Source organism: Nerophis ophidion, linkage group LG10 (genome assembly GCF_033978795.1).
Source record: "Nerophis ophidion isolate RoL-2023_Sa linkage group LG10, RoL_Noph_v1.0, whole genome shotgun sequence".
In the NCBI taxonomy this organism is placed as follows: Eukaryota; Metazoa; Chordata; class Actinopteri; order Syngnathiformes; family Syngnathidae; genus Nerophis; species Nerophis ophidion.
This window is the reverse complement of record NC_084620.1, coordinates 17,553,963-17,573,673: the sequence shown is the minus strand read 5'-3', so window position 1 is coordinate 17,573,673 and position 19,711 is coordinate 17,553,963. Positions and strand designations below refer to the sequence as shown.

The 19,711-nt window shown below is 43.8% G+C and overlaps 1 protein-coding gene across 41 annotated transcripts in view; it reads right to left on the bottom strand.

Annotated features, from left to right (window-relative positions):
- The window catches only part of LOC133560307 (receptor-type tyrosine-protein phosphatase delta), a 687,524-nt gene that overhangs the window by 49,133 nt on the left and 618,680 nt on the right, over window positions 1–19,711 (bottom strand). For 14 of the 41 annotated variants that reach the window (XM_061912688.1, XM_061912687.1, XM_061912702.1 and 11 more), the window contains 11 exons: window positions 15,906–16,487; window positions 15,583–15,728; window positions 14,492–14,636; window positions 12,982–13,296; window positions 12,186–12,379; window positions 12,067–12,093; window positions 11,741–11,858; window positions 8,393–8,980; window positions 8,008–8,108; window positions 7,547–7,803; window positions 5,343–5,439 (listed from right to left, as the gene is read on the bottom strand). In XM_061912688.1, coding sequence (XP_061768672.1) covers window positions 5,343–5,439; window positions 7,547–7,803; window positions 8,008–8,108; window positions 8,393–8,980; window positions 11,741–11,858; window positions 12,067–12,093; window positions 12,186–12,379; window positions 12,982–13,296; window positions 14,492–14,636; window positions 15,583–15,728; window positions 15,906–16,487 — 2,570 coding nt within the window. The remainder of the gene's footprint in view (window positions 1–5,342; window positions 5,440–7,546; window positions 7,804–8,007; window positions 8,109–8,392; window positions 8,981–11,740; window positions 11,859–12,066; window positions 12,094–12,185; window positions 12,380–12,981; window positions 13,297–14,491; window positions 14,637–15,582; window positions 15,729–15,905; window positions 16,488–19,711) is intronic. The other 27 variants (XM_061912712.1, XM_061912715.1, XM_061912713.1 and 24 more) reach the window with 3 other exon arrangements.

Sequence of the window (19,711 nt, the reverse complement as noted above, 5' to 3'; positions counted from 1 at the left end):
AGGTTGGGTCGCGGGGGCAGCAGCCTAAGCAGTGATGCCCACTTTCCCTCTCCCCAGCCACTTCGTCCAGCTCTTCCTGGGGGATCCCGAGGCGTTCCCAGGCCAGCCAGGAGAGATAGTCTTCTTAACGTGTCCTGAGTCTTCCCCGTGGCCTCCTACCGGTCGGACGTGCCCGAAATACCTCCCTAGGTAGGCGTTCGGGTGGCATCCTGACCAGTTGCCCGAACTACCTCATCTGGCTCCTCTCGATGTGGAGGAGCAGGGGTTTTACTTTGAGCTCCTCCCGGATGACAGAGCTTCTCACCCCATCTCTAAGGGAGAGCCCCGCCACAGGGCGGAGGAAACTCATTTTGGCCGCTTGTACCCCTGATCTTGTCCATTTGGTCATGATCCAAAGCTCATGACCATAGGTGAGGATGGGAACGTAGATCGACTGGTAAATTGAGAGCTTTGCTTTCCGAATCATCTCCTTCTTCACCACACTGGATCGATACAGCATCCGCATTACTGAAGACGCCTCACCGATCCGCCTGTCGATCTCACGATCCACTCTTCCCTCACTCGTGAACAAGACTCTGAGGTACTTGAACTCCTCCACTTGGGGCAAGATCTCCTCCCCAACCCGGAGATGGCACTCCACCCTTTTCCGGGCGAGAATCATGGACTCGGACTTGGAGGTGCTGATTCTCATCCCAGTCGCTTCACACTCGGCTGCGAACCAATCCAGTGAGAGTTGAAGATCTTGGCCAGATGAAGCTATCTGGACCACATCATCTGCAAATAACAGAGATCTAATCCTGCAGCCACCAAACCAGATACCCTCAACGCCCTGACTGCGACTAGAAAGTCTGTCCATAAAAGTTATGAACAGAATCGGTGACAAAGGGCAGCCTTGGCGCAGTCCAAACCTCACTAGAAACAGGTCTGACTTACTGCCGGCAATGCGGACCAAGCTCTGACACTGATCGTACAGGGAGCGGACCGCCACAATAAGACATTCCGTTACCCCATACTCCCTGAGCACTCCCACAGGACTTCCCGGGGTACACGGTCGAATGCCTTCTCCAAGTCTACAAAGCACATGTAGAATGGTTGGGCAAACTCCCATGCACCCTCAAGGACCCTGCCGAGAGTATAGAGCTGGTCCACAGTTCCACAACCAGGACGAAAACCATACTGTTCCTCCTAAATCCGAGGTCCGACTATCCGGCGTAGCCTCCTCTCCAGTACACCTGAATAGACCTTACCGGGAAGGCTGAGGAGTGTGATCCCACGATAGTTGGAAAACACCCTCCGGTTCTCCTTCTTAAAGAGAGGAACCACCATCCCGGTCTGCCAATCCAGAGGTACCGCCCCCGATGTCCATGCGATGTTGCAGAGTCCTGTCAACCAAGACAGCCCCACAGCATCCAGAGCCTTAAAGAACTCCGGGGGGATCTGATCCACCTGCGGGGCCTCTCCAGCCCCAGAAATAGGAGACCCCACCACAGAGTCCCCAGGCACTGCTTCCTCATAGGAAGATGTGCTGGTAGGATTGAGGAGGTCTTCGAAGTATTCCCTCCACCGATCCACAACATCCGCAGTCGAGGTCAGCAGAACACCATCTCCACCATACACGGTGTTGACACTGCACTGCTTCCCTTTCCTGAGGCGGCGGATGGTGGTCCAGAATCGCTTCGAAGCTGTCCGGAAGTCGTTTTCCATGGCTTCCCCGAACTCCTCCTATGTCCGAGTTTTTGCCTCCGCGACCGCTGAAGCCGCACACCGCTTGGCCTGTCGGTACCTGTCTGCTGCCTCTGGAGTCCTATTAGCCAAAAGAGCCCGATAGGACTCTTTCTTCAGCTTGACGGCATCCCTCACCGCTGGTGTCCACCAACGAGTACTAGGATTACCGCCACGACAGGCACCAACCACCTTGCGGCCACAGCTCCAATCGTCTGCCTCGACAATAGAGGTACGGAACATCGTCCACTCGGACTCAATGTCCAGCGGCTCCCTCGTGACATGTTCAAAGTTCTTCCGGAGGTGGGAATTGAAACTCTCTCTGACAGGAGACTCTGCCAGACGTTCCCAGCAGACCCTGACAATGCCTTTGGGCCTACCAGGTCTGTCCGGCATCTTCCCCCACCATCGCAACTAACTCACCACCAGGTGGAGATCGGTAGAAAGCTCCGCCCCTCTCTTCACCCGAGTGTCCAAAACATGAGACCGCAAATCCGATGACACAACTACAAAGTCAATCATGGAACTGCGGCCTAGAGTGTCCTGGTGCCAAGTGAGCACATGAACACCCTTATGTTTGAACATGGTATTTGATATGGACAATCTGTGACGAGCACAAAAGTCCAATAACAAAGCACCACTCGGGTTCAGATCCGGGCAGCCATTCTTCCCAATCACGCCTCTCCAGGTTTCACTGTCGTTGCCAACATGAGCGTTGACGTCCCCCAGTAAAACGAGGGAATCACCCGGGGGAACACTCTCGAGTACTCCCTCGAGTGAATACAAAAAGGGTGGGTACTCTGAGCTGCCGTTTGGCCCATAAGCACAAACAACAGTCAGGACCCGTCCCCCCACCCGAAGGCGGAGGGAGGCTACCCTCTTGTCCATTATATATATATATATATATGTATATATATATATATATATATATATATATATATATAAATATTTATATATATATGTATGTATATTTATATAGAAATATATATATATATATATATATATATATGTATATATATATAAATATTTATATATATATATATGTATATATATTTATATATAAATATATATATATATATATATATATATATATACATATATATATATATATACATATATATATATATATATATATATATATATATATATATATATATATATATATATATATACACATATATATATATTTTAAACCACATTAATCATATAATCATATGTTTTAATTTGGATTAACCATGATTAATCACAAGAGAGGAAAGACCGCAATGTTTGTACACATATGCAATTTTATTGTCAGAATATCATCCCGGGTGGTTTTTAAACGTTTTACTTCATTTGCACAAAACCTGGGAACAGTTTTATCTTAAGTCCAGTCAGGGTGTATTTTTGGAGTGAGATTTGCCAGCGAGCACACCAGTCAGAGTCTCCTGACTCATTTTTGAACTCACGCATGAATTTATCAGATCTCTGACCGTATAGTGGTTAAGGTAAAAAAGCCTGTACGGTCAAAATAAATTGCATGACTACTCTGAGTGTGTATATGATTAATGCAATCATTTTTTGTGATAAGACACGAGTTAACTTGTTACTTTTGACAGCCCTAAATATATATATATATATATATATATATATATATATATATATATATCCATCCATCCATCCATTTTCTACCGCTTATTCCCTTTTGGGGTCGCGGGGGGCGCTATACATATACAGTATACATATACATACATGCATACATACATTTTTATACAAATATATATACAGTATCCAAGCTGCATTCGGCCGGAAAGCAGGATACACCCTGGACAAGTCGCCATTTCATTGCACGGCCAACAGAGATAAACAGCCAACATTCATACACAAGGACCAAATTAGTGTTGCCAATCAACCTATCCCCAGGTGCATGTTTTTGGAGGCGGGAGGAAGCCGGAGTACCCGGAGGAAACTCACGCAGTCACGGGGAGAACATGCAAACTCCACACAGAAAGTCCCCAAGCCTGGGAATCGAACCCAGTATTTTCTAATTGTAAGGCACACGCCCAAGAGGGACACGCGGTAGAAAATGGATGGAGACAGTCAATTAGACATAGATAGTTGTAATTGTGGTTTATGTAATTTAAGGAGGCATTATAGTAATAACACTAACATCTAACATAATAGTACAACAATGCATCACCCTCTGTCTTCTATAAAGTCTGCGGCGTTGCGGATCATCATTATGCAAATCATGCCCGTCTAGCTGTTGAGCATCTGACTTCGCATCTGCGCTCTCATGTGCACGCCATCATGCATGCGTGTGTGCACAATGCTTCGCCCCGTCACTCACATCGGCCCGCACATGCCTATGTGTGTGTGTTTGCGTGTGTGTGTGTGCGCGTGTGCTCTGTTTTGGCTGCAGGGCTGTTGGTGTTGCCCGATAATGTCTTCAATCATCCCCGCTGTCAAACAGGGCCAAATCTAGTTGCCCTTGGGAAAAGTTGTGAAAAGGTGAGTGCCAGTATTGACAAACAAATAAATTCTGACAGCCCCACAACTTTTTTTTTCGGAGGTGGGGGGTTTGTGTGTGAGATCGGTCAAGGCTCCTGACACGGGCCGGGAAGGGCCTGAAGGCACAAGCTGTAAAAGCCAATGCCAGATGGAGGAAGCGGCCTTCTTGGGTTGATGATATATTCCTATAGTGTAAAAACTAAATTCTAAAATGTGGGCCCTGAAAATACAAATAAAAATTGATGGCAGACAACTAATCTTGCTCAGATTTTACAGACATGTGCTCATTAGTTATTTCAAGGTATTTACTACATTTGGTAGACAATTTGCAACCATTCTAAAGTTATTGATTGCTGAGTGAAAAATTACAAGTAACTATAAGAGCACCATCAAGTCATTTGTTAGAAAAAAAATATCGCAGGCAACATAGTCGAGGTGCTAATTTTGACAGCTTTTACCCCTTTTTGTGTGCAGTGGTAGAGAAGTTAGAAACACATAACCCATGGGGCATAATTGTAAATAATATTTGGGTGTAGATCAAAATGCATTGGAAGACAGGCTAGAATACTTGTAATACAAATATCCTCACTGTTTTATTATTATTAAAAAATTGTTGTTAAGCCCAGGAGGTGGCCCTGCAAAATTTTTTTCTTAATGCAAACCATGTTCTCCACCAATCTTGCTCGGATTTGACAGAAATGTGCTCACCATTTCCCTAAATGTGTGTACCAAATTTTGGGGGGATTTGGCAAAACATTCCGAGAGTGTTTTGTTTGGCTATGTGAAAAAGTTTAAATCAATCCGACTGGGGTCAAACTTTGGGGTTCATTACAGTGCCACCATGTCCTGTGCTATTTAGAAAACTAAAAGCAAATGCAACATAATAGGGGTGCATGTTTTGACGAATGTTCATCTTTATGTGTGTAGAATTTTCCATGATACGAACACAGTGATGGACACTCTTCAGGTAATCACCACAGGAAGAATAAGAGGAGGGGGTGGGAGATGACGGCTATGACTTTCCGGCACACTCAATCTGCTACTTGATTTGCATACGAACACTACTTTAACGCATTTGCGTCAATCAGCGGCACCTACTGCACTCATGAACCCCTCTGCGTGTTTCATACCTCTTCTAAATTCATCTCGTCCGGATTGTCCCAGGGTTTGAAGAACTTGCCAGTTCGCTGCTGCTTTTTCAGCGGCACCACCACAATGTAATATGCCCTGGGAAAATACACAAAAGAGGACAAATCGGTCAAAAAATAAGCGAAAACACAGATTATATTCTGCAAAAAACAAATGAAAATGACATTAAAATGGTAAAAAATGGTATATGGTTGTACTTGTATAGCCATACTTGGCAACCCTCCTGGATTTTCCGGGAGACTCCCGAAATTCAGCGCCTCTCCCGAAAACCTCCCGGGACAAACTTTCTCCCGAAAATCTCCCGAAATTCAGGCGGAGCTGGAGGCCACACCCCCTCCAGCTCCATGCGGACCTGAGTGACGTGTCGACAGCCTGTTTTCACGTCCGCTTTCCCACAATATAAACAGAGTGCCAGACTAATGACGTTATAACTGTAGAATGATCGAGGGCGAGTTATTGGTTTCTTATGTGGGTTTATTGTTAGGCAGTTTCATTAACATTACTCCCAGCGCGGTAACAACACACAACAACAGCTGTCACGTTTTCGTCTACTGTAAAGCAGTTTGTCTGCCGTAAACAGCAATGTTGTGACACTCTTAAACAGGACAATACTGCCATATAATGTGCATGCATATGTGACAATAACATCTACGGCATTTAGAGCAGTGGTTCTCAACCTTTTTTCAGTAATGTACCCCTTGTAAACATTTTTTTAATTAAAGTACCCTCTAATCAGAGCAAACCATTTTTGGTTGAAAAAAGAAAATAAAGGAGTAAAATACAGCACTATGTCATCAGTTTCTGATTTATTAAATTGTATAACAGTGGAAAATATTGCTCATTTTTAGTGGTCTTTCTTAAACTATTTGGAAAAAAATATATACAAATAACTAAAAACTTGTTGAAAAATAAACAAGTGATTCAACTGTGTAATGTTGCAATTAAACAGTTTGAGTTTCCATAGAAGGCACATGTTTTGTTTTCATTGAATGTAGTATCAGATCCCTTGCATATACTACATGAGCAATTGTGACATTTAAAACCCCAAACAACTCTCTTATGATTGCCAGTGTTGCTAATACATTGTGTTGTTTGTTTGTATAAATGGCCCAGTTGGATACATGTTGGATCTGCTGTTGTGGCTTTTTTTTGCGGAATCCCTGCCGAGAAAAAGCTCTACTTTTGGAGAAATCGTGATGTTTACATTCTCGAGGCAAAGTCGTTTATATGGCCACGGTTTTGCTAATATTTTGTTGAGGTAAAGTTAACGTTAAAGTACCAATGATTGTCACACACTGGATGTGGGGAAATGTGTCCTCTGCATTTGACCCATTCCCTTGATCACCCCCTGGGAAGTGAGGGGAGCAGTGGGCAGGTGATTTAACCCCAAATTCCAACCCTTGATGCTGAGTGCCAAGCAGGGAGGCAATGGGTCCCATTTCTTTATAGTCTTTGGTTTGACCCGGCCGGGGTTTGAACTCCCAACCTACCGATCTCAGGGTGGACACTTTAACCACTAGGCCAATGAGAGGGTTGTTAGTGTTTGTGTAAAAAGCATAGGGGTATAAATGCTGGATTTTTTGCTACAGGTATGACGGCTTTTTATGTATAAAACTAGGTATACCTGACAAAAAATATAGCAAATGATCTAGTAGTTAGTGACAAAATATAATCCCTCACTGTGATGTATTGTTATTTGTCATGATAAATTGTCATCAATATTGATCTCACCACAATTCAACAATTTTTTTTGTACAAAAGATGTTTTTAGTATGGTGGTGAAATAGTTGGTAAAATATTGGGATAAAAGGTCCTGAATTATAATCCAAGTAGTGACTCTGGTTAGCACAGAGACATCTGTGTTAACCAGAGTCACCACTTGGGGCGGCGTGTCTCGGTTGGTAGAGCGGCCGTGCCAACAACTTGAGGGTTCCAGGTTCGATCCCCACTTCCACCATCCTAGTCACTGACGTTGTGACCTTGGGCGAGACATTTTACCCACCTGCTCCCAGGGCCACCCACACTGGTTTAAATGTAACTTAGATAATAGGTTTCATTACTGTATATAAAGCGCTTTGAGTCACTAAAGTTCACTTCACTACTGGGTTTTCTCAAAACTAGCTTCCTAAGAAAGTGAAAACAGTTAGCAATGATGCATTGAAGTGTCATCAAAATTCCCACTTACCGCACTTTCTCTGACGTCTGCACAGAGGGCAACTCCACGGTCACCATGCCGTCTAAGTTGGTTTTGCCTATCAGGTAGGGTTTAGTGCGGAGGATGTCCGGCGCTGTCATGGTAGACACACGGTGCTGCAGGCCACCAGCGCTGTTCCCGCGGTTGGTCAATAGAAAAGAGTACTGTGTTTCCGGTTGTAGCCCCGTGATCAGCTTTTGTGCCAGCTTGCCGTCTACTTCCACACTTTGGCCGTTATCGTACAGGATCTGCAGGGAAGTAACGTGCATCATTTACTTGTTTTATGTGGTTTTTGCTTCAGTGGAACCTCTAAAATTTCCAACGGTCCCTTAGAAAGAAATTGAAAACCTGGAACGGAATACATTTAGTTACAGCACCTCCAGCAGGAGTGCCTTTAACCGTGGGGGTTGTGTTTATATTTGCATGAAAGATGGCCTACAATTAGCACTCACCGTGAATGGCTGACCCGCGTTGTAGGTGTCCGGGATTTCCCAAGTCAGCAGCACGGATGTCTTCATGGCAGCTCTCACATGGAAATTTTTTGCAAACACTGCTAAAAGAAAGGGGGTGGTGTTTGATTTAGACATGCTCTTTTGTACAACCATACGAGTACTTACGTGAGAACACTTCCAAAACCAGACTTTTAAGACTTGTCCTCTTACCTTAACACCCACATTTAAATGTAAAGGCTGACTTTTAACTCAAGACAAAAACAAAAGTGTGTACTTTTTCCATGTGAGTTAGAGTAAAGATAAAAAAAAGACTACATGTTGCCCTTTAAACCAGCTTTTAGCAGCATCGAGGACATATTAAGTAAGATGAGGGGACTTGTCATACCTTGATCCAAAGGCTGTGTCCTAATTTGGACACTTGGGCTATAGGGACCAGAACCTTTGCTGGTGAAGGCACACATTTTAATATCATAAGTGGTATCTGCCTTGAGGCCATCCAAGACCACAGTTGATTCTGGAGCAGTGATGAAGAGTTCTGAGGGACTTCGTGGGCTGTTGATGTCTTTATACTGCAGAGCGTACTTCACTATCTGGCCATTGCGCTCCGCCAGGAGAAGAGGTTGCCAGCTGACCTGGATGGTGGAAGTGGTGGCGCCGTCCGCGGCGATCCATTGGGGGTAACCACTCGGCACATCCTCGTTTGTCGACACCTCCTTTACCGTTTCTTCACCAAAGCCCACCTTGTTGCGCGCAGAAAGACGAAAAGTGTATGAGGCACCCTTGTGGATCTCTCTGGTGGTGTAGTGGTTATCCCGCTCGGGGAACTCGATGACAGTCAGGGGTTCTAAATCTTTACGCCCAAAACGGAGACGGTAACCTTGCAGGGGTCCGTGGGTGACAGCTGGGGGATGCCACTGGAGGAGAGCCGTGCCCATGTTGGTGGTACTGACCATTAGTCGAGGTTTGTCAGGAACTATAATAGGAGTAGTAAACAGAGAACCAACATTAACAAATACACTGTTATTTGAGGTGTCATGGGCAAAAGTGTTACAAGTATTATCTTATTCATCTTTTTTTTATTGATAATTCAATTTTTATTTTGATTATCTTATGTTTCATGCAGCGCCATTGCACTGAAAACAATTCCTAGTTTGTAACACCTCACTGACAATTGTAATATATGGAAGCGGTAAAAAATGAATGGATGAATGGATTCCAATTCCCAGAGACAATTCTCGGAATTTAATTGTGTTCAAAACCTTACTTTCTCGAACCCAGAAATCCTTAACTAGACAGCAGTTAATATTGGAATTCTTTATAAAAAATGCAGTAAGGCCTTGATTTGGGGAGACTGGTTACCTTGGCACCCTGCCCTTACTTCTACATAGACTATACCGCACTGGACAACCCTTTACGTCCTTTGAATGAACGGATACCCTGGACGAGACTGTGTTATGGGCAAAGAAATACGACAAAATCTTGCCTCAAGATCTAGATTTGGCAAGACTGATTCATCTGGGATTTATCCCATTGAGATTAAATGACATCCAACTCTTAGTTTTGCCTCCTCGGTTGATGAATTCAGTTGAGTTTACAGTGGTATCCTTCTTGAATGCGTCCTTGGTAGAAGTTCATTGCAAGTCAAACTAAATAAACAAAAGTACACACTAGAGGGGCTCTGGCCTGGGACACTTATTGTCCCACCCCTTGGTGAATTTAGAAGAGGCTGTCTGAGACAGGATACAGTCTGGTAAAGTTTAATTCCTACTTACATTGTTGTGTTGTTCTCTATTCAACTGGATCATTGGGTTTGTCCCCATTTGTTAAGAGTGGTGACTCAAGGCAAAGTTCAACTGGAACGGGACCCAAAGATTTGAGATGTGTTCTAAAACGTGGTAGTGAGTGCAGACGTGAACGGTAGTAATCAGACCAATAAACTAAGGTGAAATCTGTCCCTCTTTATAATAGTCATTAAAAAAATAAATTGTTTTTTTAAATTTATATGGATGTAATAAATAATTGGTACAATCCGATAACCGATTTTAACTTTAGATATAAGAATACATAGTTCGGCAAGCCTCTGGACCGATCTATATATAATATGGATCGGTGGATGTCCGGTTGGAAAGTCATGAATCGGTTGATTGTAGATCCGTTGCAAAATATGGCCACTCTCATCTTGCGAGACTTCTGTGATGACGTAATAGGAGAGTATTGTTCTCTTTTGCGGCCAACGAAGGCAGAGCAAAATGGCACAGTAATTCTGATTGACTTAACGGAAGAACCATTTACAGATCATTATAAAAAATGTTGTGCCTAAATCTAGCCAACCACGGAAGGCACCACACAACGTAAACCAATCAGAAGCAACCTAAGGCGGGTGTTTGCATCTTTGTTTTTCACACACACCTAGGCACAGTGTTGTCAACTTAGCGATTTTCTCGCTAAATTTTGAATCTTTCCAGCTCGTCTTTGTGACGTTCTTTCTCAAAAGCGACTAGTGACAATTCTAGCAAATTTTTGGGCTTTTTGGAGACATGAAAACGCATGTCAGTCTTATGTCCTCAAAGTACAGGCGGTGCTGCTGAGAGCCTTTCCTCACAGGTGCTGCCCTGTCTACTGAATGTCTGTTTTTAGACAGCTTGTACTGAAAACACATTTTGTTGTACTTTTAAGTGCTATGAGAATGAAGTCCATTCCATTCTCGTCAGAGCAGAGAGGACATACACACCCACTCTGTGCAGTTGAGATGTAAATTTCAACTAATATTTCTTCACTGTCATGCTTCAAATGAAAATAAACCAATCTTTCATGTCAATAAGCCAGTCAATAGATTTGGTTTGTTTGTGAATATCTCAACCCTTTAGTCTTATGATCAAGTTTGATACTCTAACATTTTGCGATGTAAAACAAATAAAAATATAACCAAACAAAGCATCAACAGAATACAATTGATTTACAGTTCTAATCATAATCTAAATTTTTTAACTCATACATTTTGTCTTTTCTGTAAGTTTATGGATTTCAATGTCTTGAAGTTGATAGTTATATTTGATAATAATTAATACAGGAATCACCCTTTTTGTATGTGTCTATTTAAAATTAAACACATGACATTGTTCTGACAAGATACATTTAATTTTATTTTCACCATGCAGAGCTTCCATTTGCCTCGAATCGTAATGGTTTAAAAATTATTGTTAATGAATTCTATCTTCTTAACCCATGTATGGTTATATATCGGATCGCCATTTAACGTAGAGATGTTCACTCGTATTAATTTATTGAAACTGAAATGAGGCAAAAATGGAGTTGAGTTACAAATGCCTAATTCTGGAGTAACTGCTTGACATTGAATTTTTTTACCTGCACGACCCTAAATGTCTAGCTAAAAATCCTAAAGCTGAACGCTTGAGGGCTTGGTTGTACTGTACTTCTTATCAAAAGATGTAAACTCAGCCCCCTGCATCAAGTGCCTGAATATCATATTCTAACAGCACCACCCAGGGTAGACCTACGGCCCACTGGAGCGAACTATGGCTTAGGAACTTTACTATACTTCTCGGGAAGTGGTGGTGGGAGAGAGAGATGCCTGGGTACCATACTTACACTTCTGCCCTAAACTTTATCATGATTTTCTCTCTGTTCTTCTCCCATTGGACTCCCACTCTACTTTCATCCATACAATGTTCGCATCCATGTCATTCTGAAGATTTGCGGGCACTAAGGTTACCTGCACCAGTGGTCGTGACCAGTTTGGGCTTGCTGCGTGCGCCATCGCCTTTTGTTGTGTACGCCGCCACAGTCACCGAATATGTGGTCTCGGCCTGCAGCTCTGAGACGACCATTTCCTGTTAAGATATGAAAAGAACCTTAATACAAATGCAGTTTGAAAATGATAGCAATAAATAACAAAACTCAGGGAGCATGCACGCTTTGGTGGGACATTAATAGAATTTACAGAGCATAAAAAGTCACATGTCACTCATGCAGGGGATGACAGGGTCTGTGGGAGGTGACGGGGGACAAGGGGCCACAAGATCTGGTCAAATTACTCACATGCTCAGTTGTCTCATCATATTCCCACTGAATAGGAAAAAAAGACAACAATAACAAATATTAATCACCGCTGGACAGAATGGAAAAGTATCTTATAAAGAATGGGTGAGTGTGGTTACCTGGGCATCATCAATCAGAATGTCCTTGATGACGGGCTGTCCTGTGGGCTCGCCATTAACCATCCTGACATAGTGCACCTGGTACCCTCGGATCTGACCGTGCTGCTTGGTGGGCATGGGCGAGCGCCAGATGACTTTAATTGATGACGAGTTGACAGCTTCCACCTCGACTTTGCGAGGTGGCCCGCTAGGAACTGGAGGGGGGACATCATGGGATAGAAGGGACAAAATGTCAAAAGGACAAAAGCTTTTTGTTTTGTTTTGTCCAAAGCCGCAAAAAATGCTCCAAAAAACAACAACAAAAAAACTACAAAAATGTAGCGACATTTCAACAATGTAAAGGGGGGTAAAAAATAGGTCTGGCAAGTGACCTAATCTGGAAACGAGAGTGGAAAAAACAAAAGAAAAAAGTGGAGCCAAAAAGAGTGGCTTCAAGTGGAGCAAAGCTTGAAGCACTGCAAGAATTTTGGCTATGAAGCGAGCAAAAAAAATGACAAAAATGATTTTACCACATCACACAGTTGCAAAAAATGGCCTTTAGGGAAAAATAACTTCCACCTTTTGTTGGTGTTCCCTCTGTCCAGGAAAAATGTGTCAAAATTTGGTAATTTGGTAATTGCCATTACCAGTACCGAAATGACAGATGGGATTGGAAGTTGGAGGCCATACCATGTGTTGCGCAAAAAAAGAGTCGAATAAGTCGTAAAAACAGTCCAAAGTGTGTTAGAAGCAGGCCAAAGGATAGAAATTAGTCAGTTTTTTGGGGGGTTAAGGGCACGGGGTGGTGGACACATACCATCCTCCTCTGTGCGGATGACTTGCAGCACACTTCCCGGTCCTGCTCCTGCGTCAGTATGTGCAGTAACTGTCACACGGTACTCTGTCCATTTTTCCAGGTTTTCCAAAAGGAACCGGGTGCTTTCCGGCGGGATGTTGTCAGCGACACTTCCGGCACCGGCATTATCCTCTCCACCTTCGTTGGCTGTGTACTGGATGCTGTATCGAGTGATGATGCCGTTCTGCGATTCCATTGTCGGCGCTTGCCAGCTTACCAGGATACTAGTGGATGTAGGGCTATAGCACTTGACATCTGTTGGCGGTCCGGAGGGTTCTGGTTGGTCCAATTGTGAACCAGTTGTTGTTTGGTGAGGCCATTTAGTTTTTTTTTTTTGTAAAGTTTTGATAATGATTGTAGAAATGGAGAAAAAGGAAACAAAACAAAAAAATGACAACAAATGAAAGGTGGTTCAAAATCATAAAAACACAAAAAGACCGACACAATGGTGATGATGGATGTAGGAGTGTTGGTTGGAAAGAGGACGGCTTTGCCTTACATTGCAAAATACGACAACACGACAAACATACTGTACGTCAAACGTCTTAAACTTTTTATCTTCAATTACCTTCCGAAAGATGAAAGTAGAAAAAGCCGAAATATTCAAAGTGTCAATTTGGCAAGCAGTTACCATCAATCCAAAAACATAAAGGTTGATGCGTTAAATGGTTTGTTAAAAAAAAGAAGAGGAAAACAACATTGCATTTGTCACCAACCTTTCCGAAGCCTGTTGGTTTGTGGTAAAAGCCTTTGATTGTACGACGAGAGAACTTCCCAACAAGAAGACATGACTGATTTTTAGTAGATTTCCATTATCAAACATTAGCATGCAGAAGGTCTGGTAAACTGTACCTACCTTACTACCTGGTCTTTCAGAGATTTCACATTTATGTAAGAAATTTCGAGCCAATTATTTTTGAATTTTTTTGAATGATTATTGCATAAATGTGAGGTCTTTGAGTGGTACAAAATAAACTGAGCTTTCTTTGATGTCATTTTTAGCGTATCCGGTAATGCCTAAATCCGAGCCTACCTTCAGAATTTGGGGTTCAAAAAGACCTCAAACAACTTACGAACACTTGTGGGATTAGCTTGTCCGTGCTATTTTTTCTGGGGTGCTAAAGCCTACTAAGTTGCTATCCCACAGCAGTGTGTGTCCAGGCTGGTTTGGATTATGTTGTTACATATACAGTAAAGGTATTTGGTTGGTACTTGGGCTGTCTTTGTCAGTATTACTGTGATTCTAGTGTTCCCATCAATTTTAACGTGAATTTCTGTCTTGCTATTGTGGCGTCATAAAAAGCTCAGTCAGACATGCAAAGTCAAGAGACAAGGACATGTCCTTTGAAAGTTTGGACAGCACCAGTTGACAGTTTGTGTTTTCAAATGAATCCTCCCCTTGATAGCTTCTTGATTCTCGTAGTGCAACGGAAAATTTCCCAAAAATGGGATAATATGGAAGAGGACCTACGTGTTTGTGGCGTTTCCGCGGAAATTTCACTGGTGTAAGCGCCCACACCGTGTTTGCTACGTGCTGCCAGACGGAAGGTGTAAGTCGTAAATGGCTTCAAGTCTTTCATGAGGTATGTGGATGTCGGCTCGAAGCTGATCCGCTTCTGAAAAAAGAAAAAGTTGTCAGTTTGTGTCTATGAATGTGCAAAGAAACTGGAGAATGTGAGTTTTGGTAGATTATCGTTTTTTTGATGTGACCATGTTGTGGGGCAGCACTTCAATCACCCGCATATCCATCACTGGGGAAATGCGCAGCAGTATTAAGATTAGCTTCTGCTGCTGGTGTTGATCCCGTGTCGCTTAAGTCTACAACAAAACTATAGCCATTTACATTTCAATTCCACAACAATGAGCTTAGACTGTTTATTAGGAACAATGTATGGAATTTGATTGGTAATAAAAAATTAAATCATGATCAATCAATCAATCAATCAATGTTTATTTATATAGCCCCAAATCACAAATGTCTCAAAGGACTGCACAAATCATTACGACTACAACATCCTCGGAAGAACCCACAAATCCCTACTTAACTTTGAGACACTTGTGGGATCAGCCATAACTACTGCTTTTTGCTATCCTACAACATTGTGTGACCAGGCTGTTGTGAAACTTTGTGATTATAGAATAAATGGCTCAGCTGTTCATTGTAGAGTCGCAAAGTCAACCAGATTCCCAACCGACTGCACTGTGAGATCAGGGTGGCGTATCTGTTAATTATCAGAGACTGCAGCCATAATTTGGCAGTAGATAAAATATATCCTTGACTATAACCTAACTTTCCGGAGACGTGTAAGTGTTCTGCACCACAACTGTGTGATCAGTCTGTTATGACTGTTTATCTACCTCCACAATTTGGGTGAGGACAGAATTTAGTCTTGACCTCAAACTAAACTGTGGGATCAGCTTGGGTGTGCTGTTCATGCCAGACTGGCCAAGACAACCATATTGCCATCACTAAGCAGTGTGACCAGGATGGTGTTACTGATAATCCACCAATACAGTAAGAAGCAAAGACACACACCAAATCTACATTTAAAACAGTTTTACCTCATCTTTATCGTCCCTCTTCTTGTACATAAGATCGTATCCTGTTATTTGGTTTTCCTGTCCCGTTTGGACCGGTGCCACCCACGAAAGCAGAATACTGGTTTCTGACTTAGCTTCACCCTTGAAATCTGTTGGTTGGGCAGGAACTGGAATCGGAATGACAAGATGTGCGCTTATTGCAAGTAAACAAGACAATTAGCATTTCTTATTCTTGGAGACAAGTAGACAGGAGATTAGCTTTTGTTGACAGCCCGGAGATGTTTGCAACTGTGACTAAAATGTTTGTGACACTGCGACTATATGAGTAATTAAACCGGGCTCACCTCCTGTCTTTGCAATGATCTGAAGATCTGGGGAAAGTGGTCCGTCTCCGACTGAGGTGTAGGCTAAAACCTTGATGTAGTAGGTTTTATTTGGAATAAGGCCCTGAATTGTGACAAAGTTAGCCCCTCGTACAATCTGTTTTTCCCAGAGGTTGACGTGCTGCACGGAATCCAAAGTGTAGTAGATCCTGTAGCCCATAATCTGCCCATTGGCTTCTTCCGGTTCCTCCCAGTTGATGACGGCCGTTGTGGCGCTCAGCATTTGGCCCCGGACTCGCCGCGGGGCCGTGCTGGGCGCCTGCTCCGCTGTTTTAGCCTCAATGCCCTCACTTGGCGGCCCTCTCCCGATGTTGTTAACCGCCACCACGCGGAACTCATAGTCCGAGTAGGGGCTTAGACCGCCTACGCTGTAGCGGGTGGTCGCCACCCCGTCGATTTCTTTGTAGGAGTCCTCTGAGTACTTGGACTTGTGTTGGATGATGTAGTAAGACACCGGTTCGGGGTTACCGGAATCCCATGTAAGTGTGATGCTAGTGGCAGTACGCTCGGTGACCACAGGGGTGCCTGGAGTCTTGGGTAACGCTGGAAAAATAGTGCAAAGATGATGAGGTTACTAGAGATGACATAAAAGTTGTGTCATCATTTGACAGATGGTCAATGACATAAAAATAGCTGCTCAGTCCCACCTGTACCACTACTAAGATGTTTTAACCTAGTCTTACCACAATTTTACAGTGTTCTTGTCAGTTCCCTAAAAGGCGAACTGCATTTTTTTTTAATTTTGCCTATCATTATGAAATAAATTACAACAAATTGATTTTTTTAATGCATTCCACATATTATTCCATCCATCCATCCATCTTCTTCCGCTTATCCAGGGTCGGGTCGCGGGGGCAGCAGCCTAAGCAGGGAAGCCCAGACATCCCTCTCCCCAGCCACTTCGTCCAGCTCCTCCCGGGGGATCCCGAGGTCTTCCCAGGCCACCCGGGAGACATGGTCTTCCCAACGTTTCCTGGGTCTTCCCCGTGGCTTCCTACCGGTTGGATGTGCCCTAAACACCTCCCTAGGGAGGCGTTCGGGTGGCATCCTGACCAGATGCCCGAACCACCTCATCCGGCTCCTCTCGATGTGGAGGAGCAGCAGCTTTACTTTGAGTTCCTCCCGGATGGCAGAGCTTCTCACCCTATCTCTAAGGGAGAGTCCCGCCACCCGGCGGAGGAAACTCATTTCGGCCGCTTGTACCCGTGATCTTGTCCTTTTGGTCATAGCCCAAAGCTCATGACTATAGGTGAGGATGGGAACGTAAACAACCGGTAAAGTGAGAGCTTTGCCTTCCGGCCTTAGCTCCTTCTTCACCAAAACGGATTGATACAGCGTTCGCATTACTTAAGACGCCGCACCGCGATCCACTCTTCCTTCACTCGTGAACAAGACTCTGAGGTACTTGAACTCCTCCACTTGGGGGAGGGTCTCCTACCCAACCCGGAGATGGCACTCCACCCTTTTCCGGGCGAGAACCATAAACTCGGACTTGGAGGTGCTGGTTCTCCTCCCGGTCGCTTCACACTCAGCTGCGAACCGATCCAGTGAGAGCTGAAGATCCTGGCCAGAGGAAGCCATCAGGACCACATCATCTGCAAAAAGCAGAGAACTAATCCTGTGGCCACCAAACCGGAACCCCTCAACGCCTTGACTGCGCCTAGAAATTCTGTCCATAAAAGTTATAAACAGAATCGGTGACAAAGGACAGCCTTGGCGGAGTCCAACCCTCACCGGAATCGTGGCAATGCGGACCAAGCTCTGACACTGATCGTACAGGGAGTGAACCGCCACAATCAGCCAGTCCGATACCCCATACCCTTTGAGCACTCCCCACAGGACGTCCTGAGGGACACGGTCGAATGCCTTCTCCCAGTCCACAAAGCACATGTAGACTGGTTGGGCAAACTCCCATGCACCCTCAAGGACCCTGCCGAGAGTATAGATCTGGTCCACAGTTCCACGACCAGGACGAAAACCACACTGTTCCTTCGAAATCCGAGGTTTGACTATCCGGCGTAGACTCCTCTCCAGTACACCCGAATAGACCTTACTGGGAAGGCTGAGGAGTGTGATCAACCATTCCACATATTAAATAAACGTAAATAAAAGTCTGCCTAGGGTGAAGCCAATGGGAGCTCCATTATTTCGCCAATAATCTCAGATCACTATTAAAAAAGCCTCAACAATATTCAATTTACATTTTGTGACTTTAATATTAACCAAGTATTAGTGATATTGATATTATAAACGCTAACGGGGCTGTGATCACTTCCTGTGTGCCTATGTGTACATAATCGAGTGGTTCCTTGCTCCCAGTAAGTTTATTGTAGGTCATAAATCATGCATCTCACTTGAAAAATAGATGACTGAGAATATAATCCGACAAATTGAGACACTTTTACAGACGTTTCGGACCTGGAACTGGCGAGGCTGACACTAAAAGCACTTGTGTCCCGCCCACCATTTTATGTTTGGCAGTTCAGCAGCTGAAGAGTTATAGTATTACGGTCGTCAATGTCCAATGCCCTCTGAAATTATTGCAACACGCAGTCATTATTTACATCTGAATAGCTGGCAACACAAGTGAATCCATGAACTCCAGCTCGTCTTTGTCATCTTAGAGGTGTGTTAGGTCTCCATTATGTTCTGCTTCAAAATGTCACAGTACATGTTAGGGAATTCCCCCCAATGAACCGTAGCTCCCCAAATACCAACAGCATTCATGCAGCCCCAGACTGTGACTCTATCACCATTGCGCCTGATTGGAGGCAAGACAGTTATCTTGCTTCTCACTTGTGTTGCCAGAAATCGAGACACTAATGGCTGCAGTTTGACTCATTTTCAGTCGATTGTAAATCTATACAGCTATATGAGTTAAACACAGACTACTCTAAAGTATATTCAAGTTTTAGATAATTACTATTGCAAGGATATATTTCAATACAAACGGCAGCTATGAGAGGGTAATGTGCTCTACATGTTTATTTAATGTTCAAAGTCATGTTATTTGCTAATCTCAGGTTGTGTTTATGACTTTAATAATTTAGCCGGATTTATGGCTTTAATTCCTAAAGGCGCAAAAAGCAATAGATTGTCTTTATATACCGCGTGAAGTACGGTCCAGGGGGCCAGTGATGTCAGGTTGTTATATTGTGACTAATATCTTTGTTATGTCTAAGAAAAAAAAAAAGAAAAAGTGAGGCCGATTCCCTTGCGAGGCAGCGTAGATATGATTGAGTTCAGATAAGTGGCGTGCCTGCAGAGGATGCAGAGATAAGCCCATAACGGTATTTTCCGGTGTCTTAACACGACGAAGAGGCTTGTGTTGGGGCATGTCTAAAAGCGTTAAGAACACCTCTGTAGGTGACCCGTCCTGGTTAATGTATAATTGGAAAAAGGACTCTGTGAAAGCACGCTTTATAGGACATAATATTAGGTACACAGACATCACCAATAACTCCGTTTTCATACTCGTATTTAGGCTTCACGGTGGCAGAGGGGTTAGTGCGTCTGCTTCACAATAAGAAGTTCCTGCATTCCTGGGTTCAAATCCAGGCTCGGGATCTTTCTGTGTGGAGTTTGCATGTTCTCCCCGTGAATGCGTGGGTTCCCTCCGGGTACTCCGGCTTCCTCCCACTTCCAAAGACATGCACCTGGGGATAGGTTGATTGGCAACACTAAATTGGCCCTAGTGTGTGAATGTGAGTGTGAATGTTGTCTGTCTATCTGTGTTGGCCCTGCGATGAGGTGGCGACTTGTCCAGG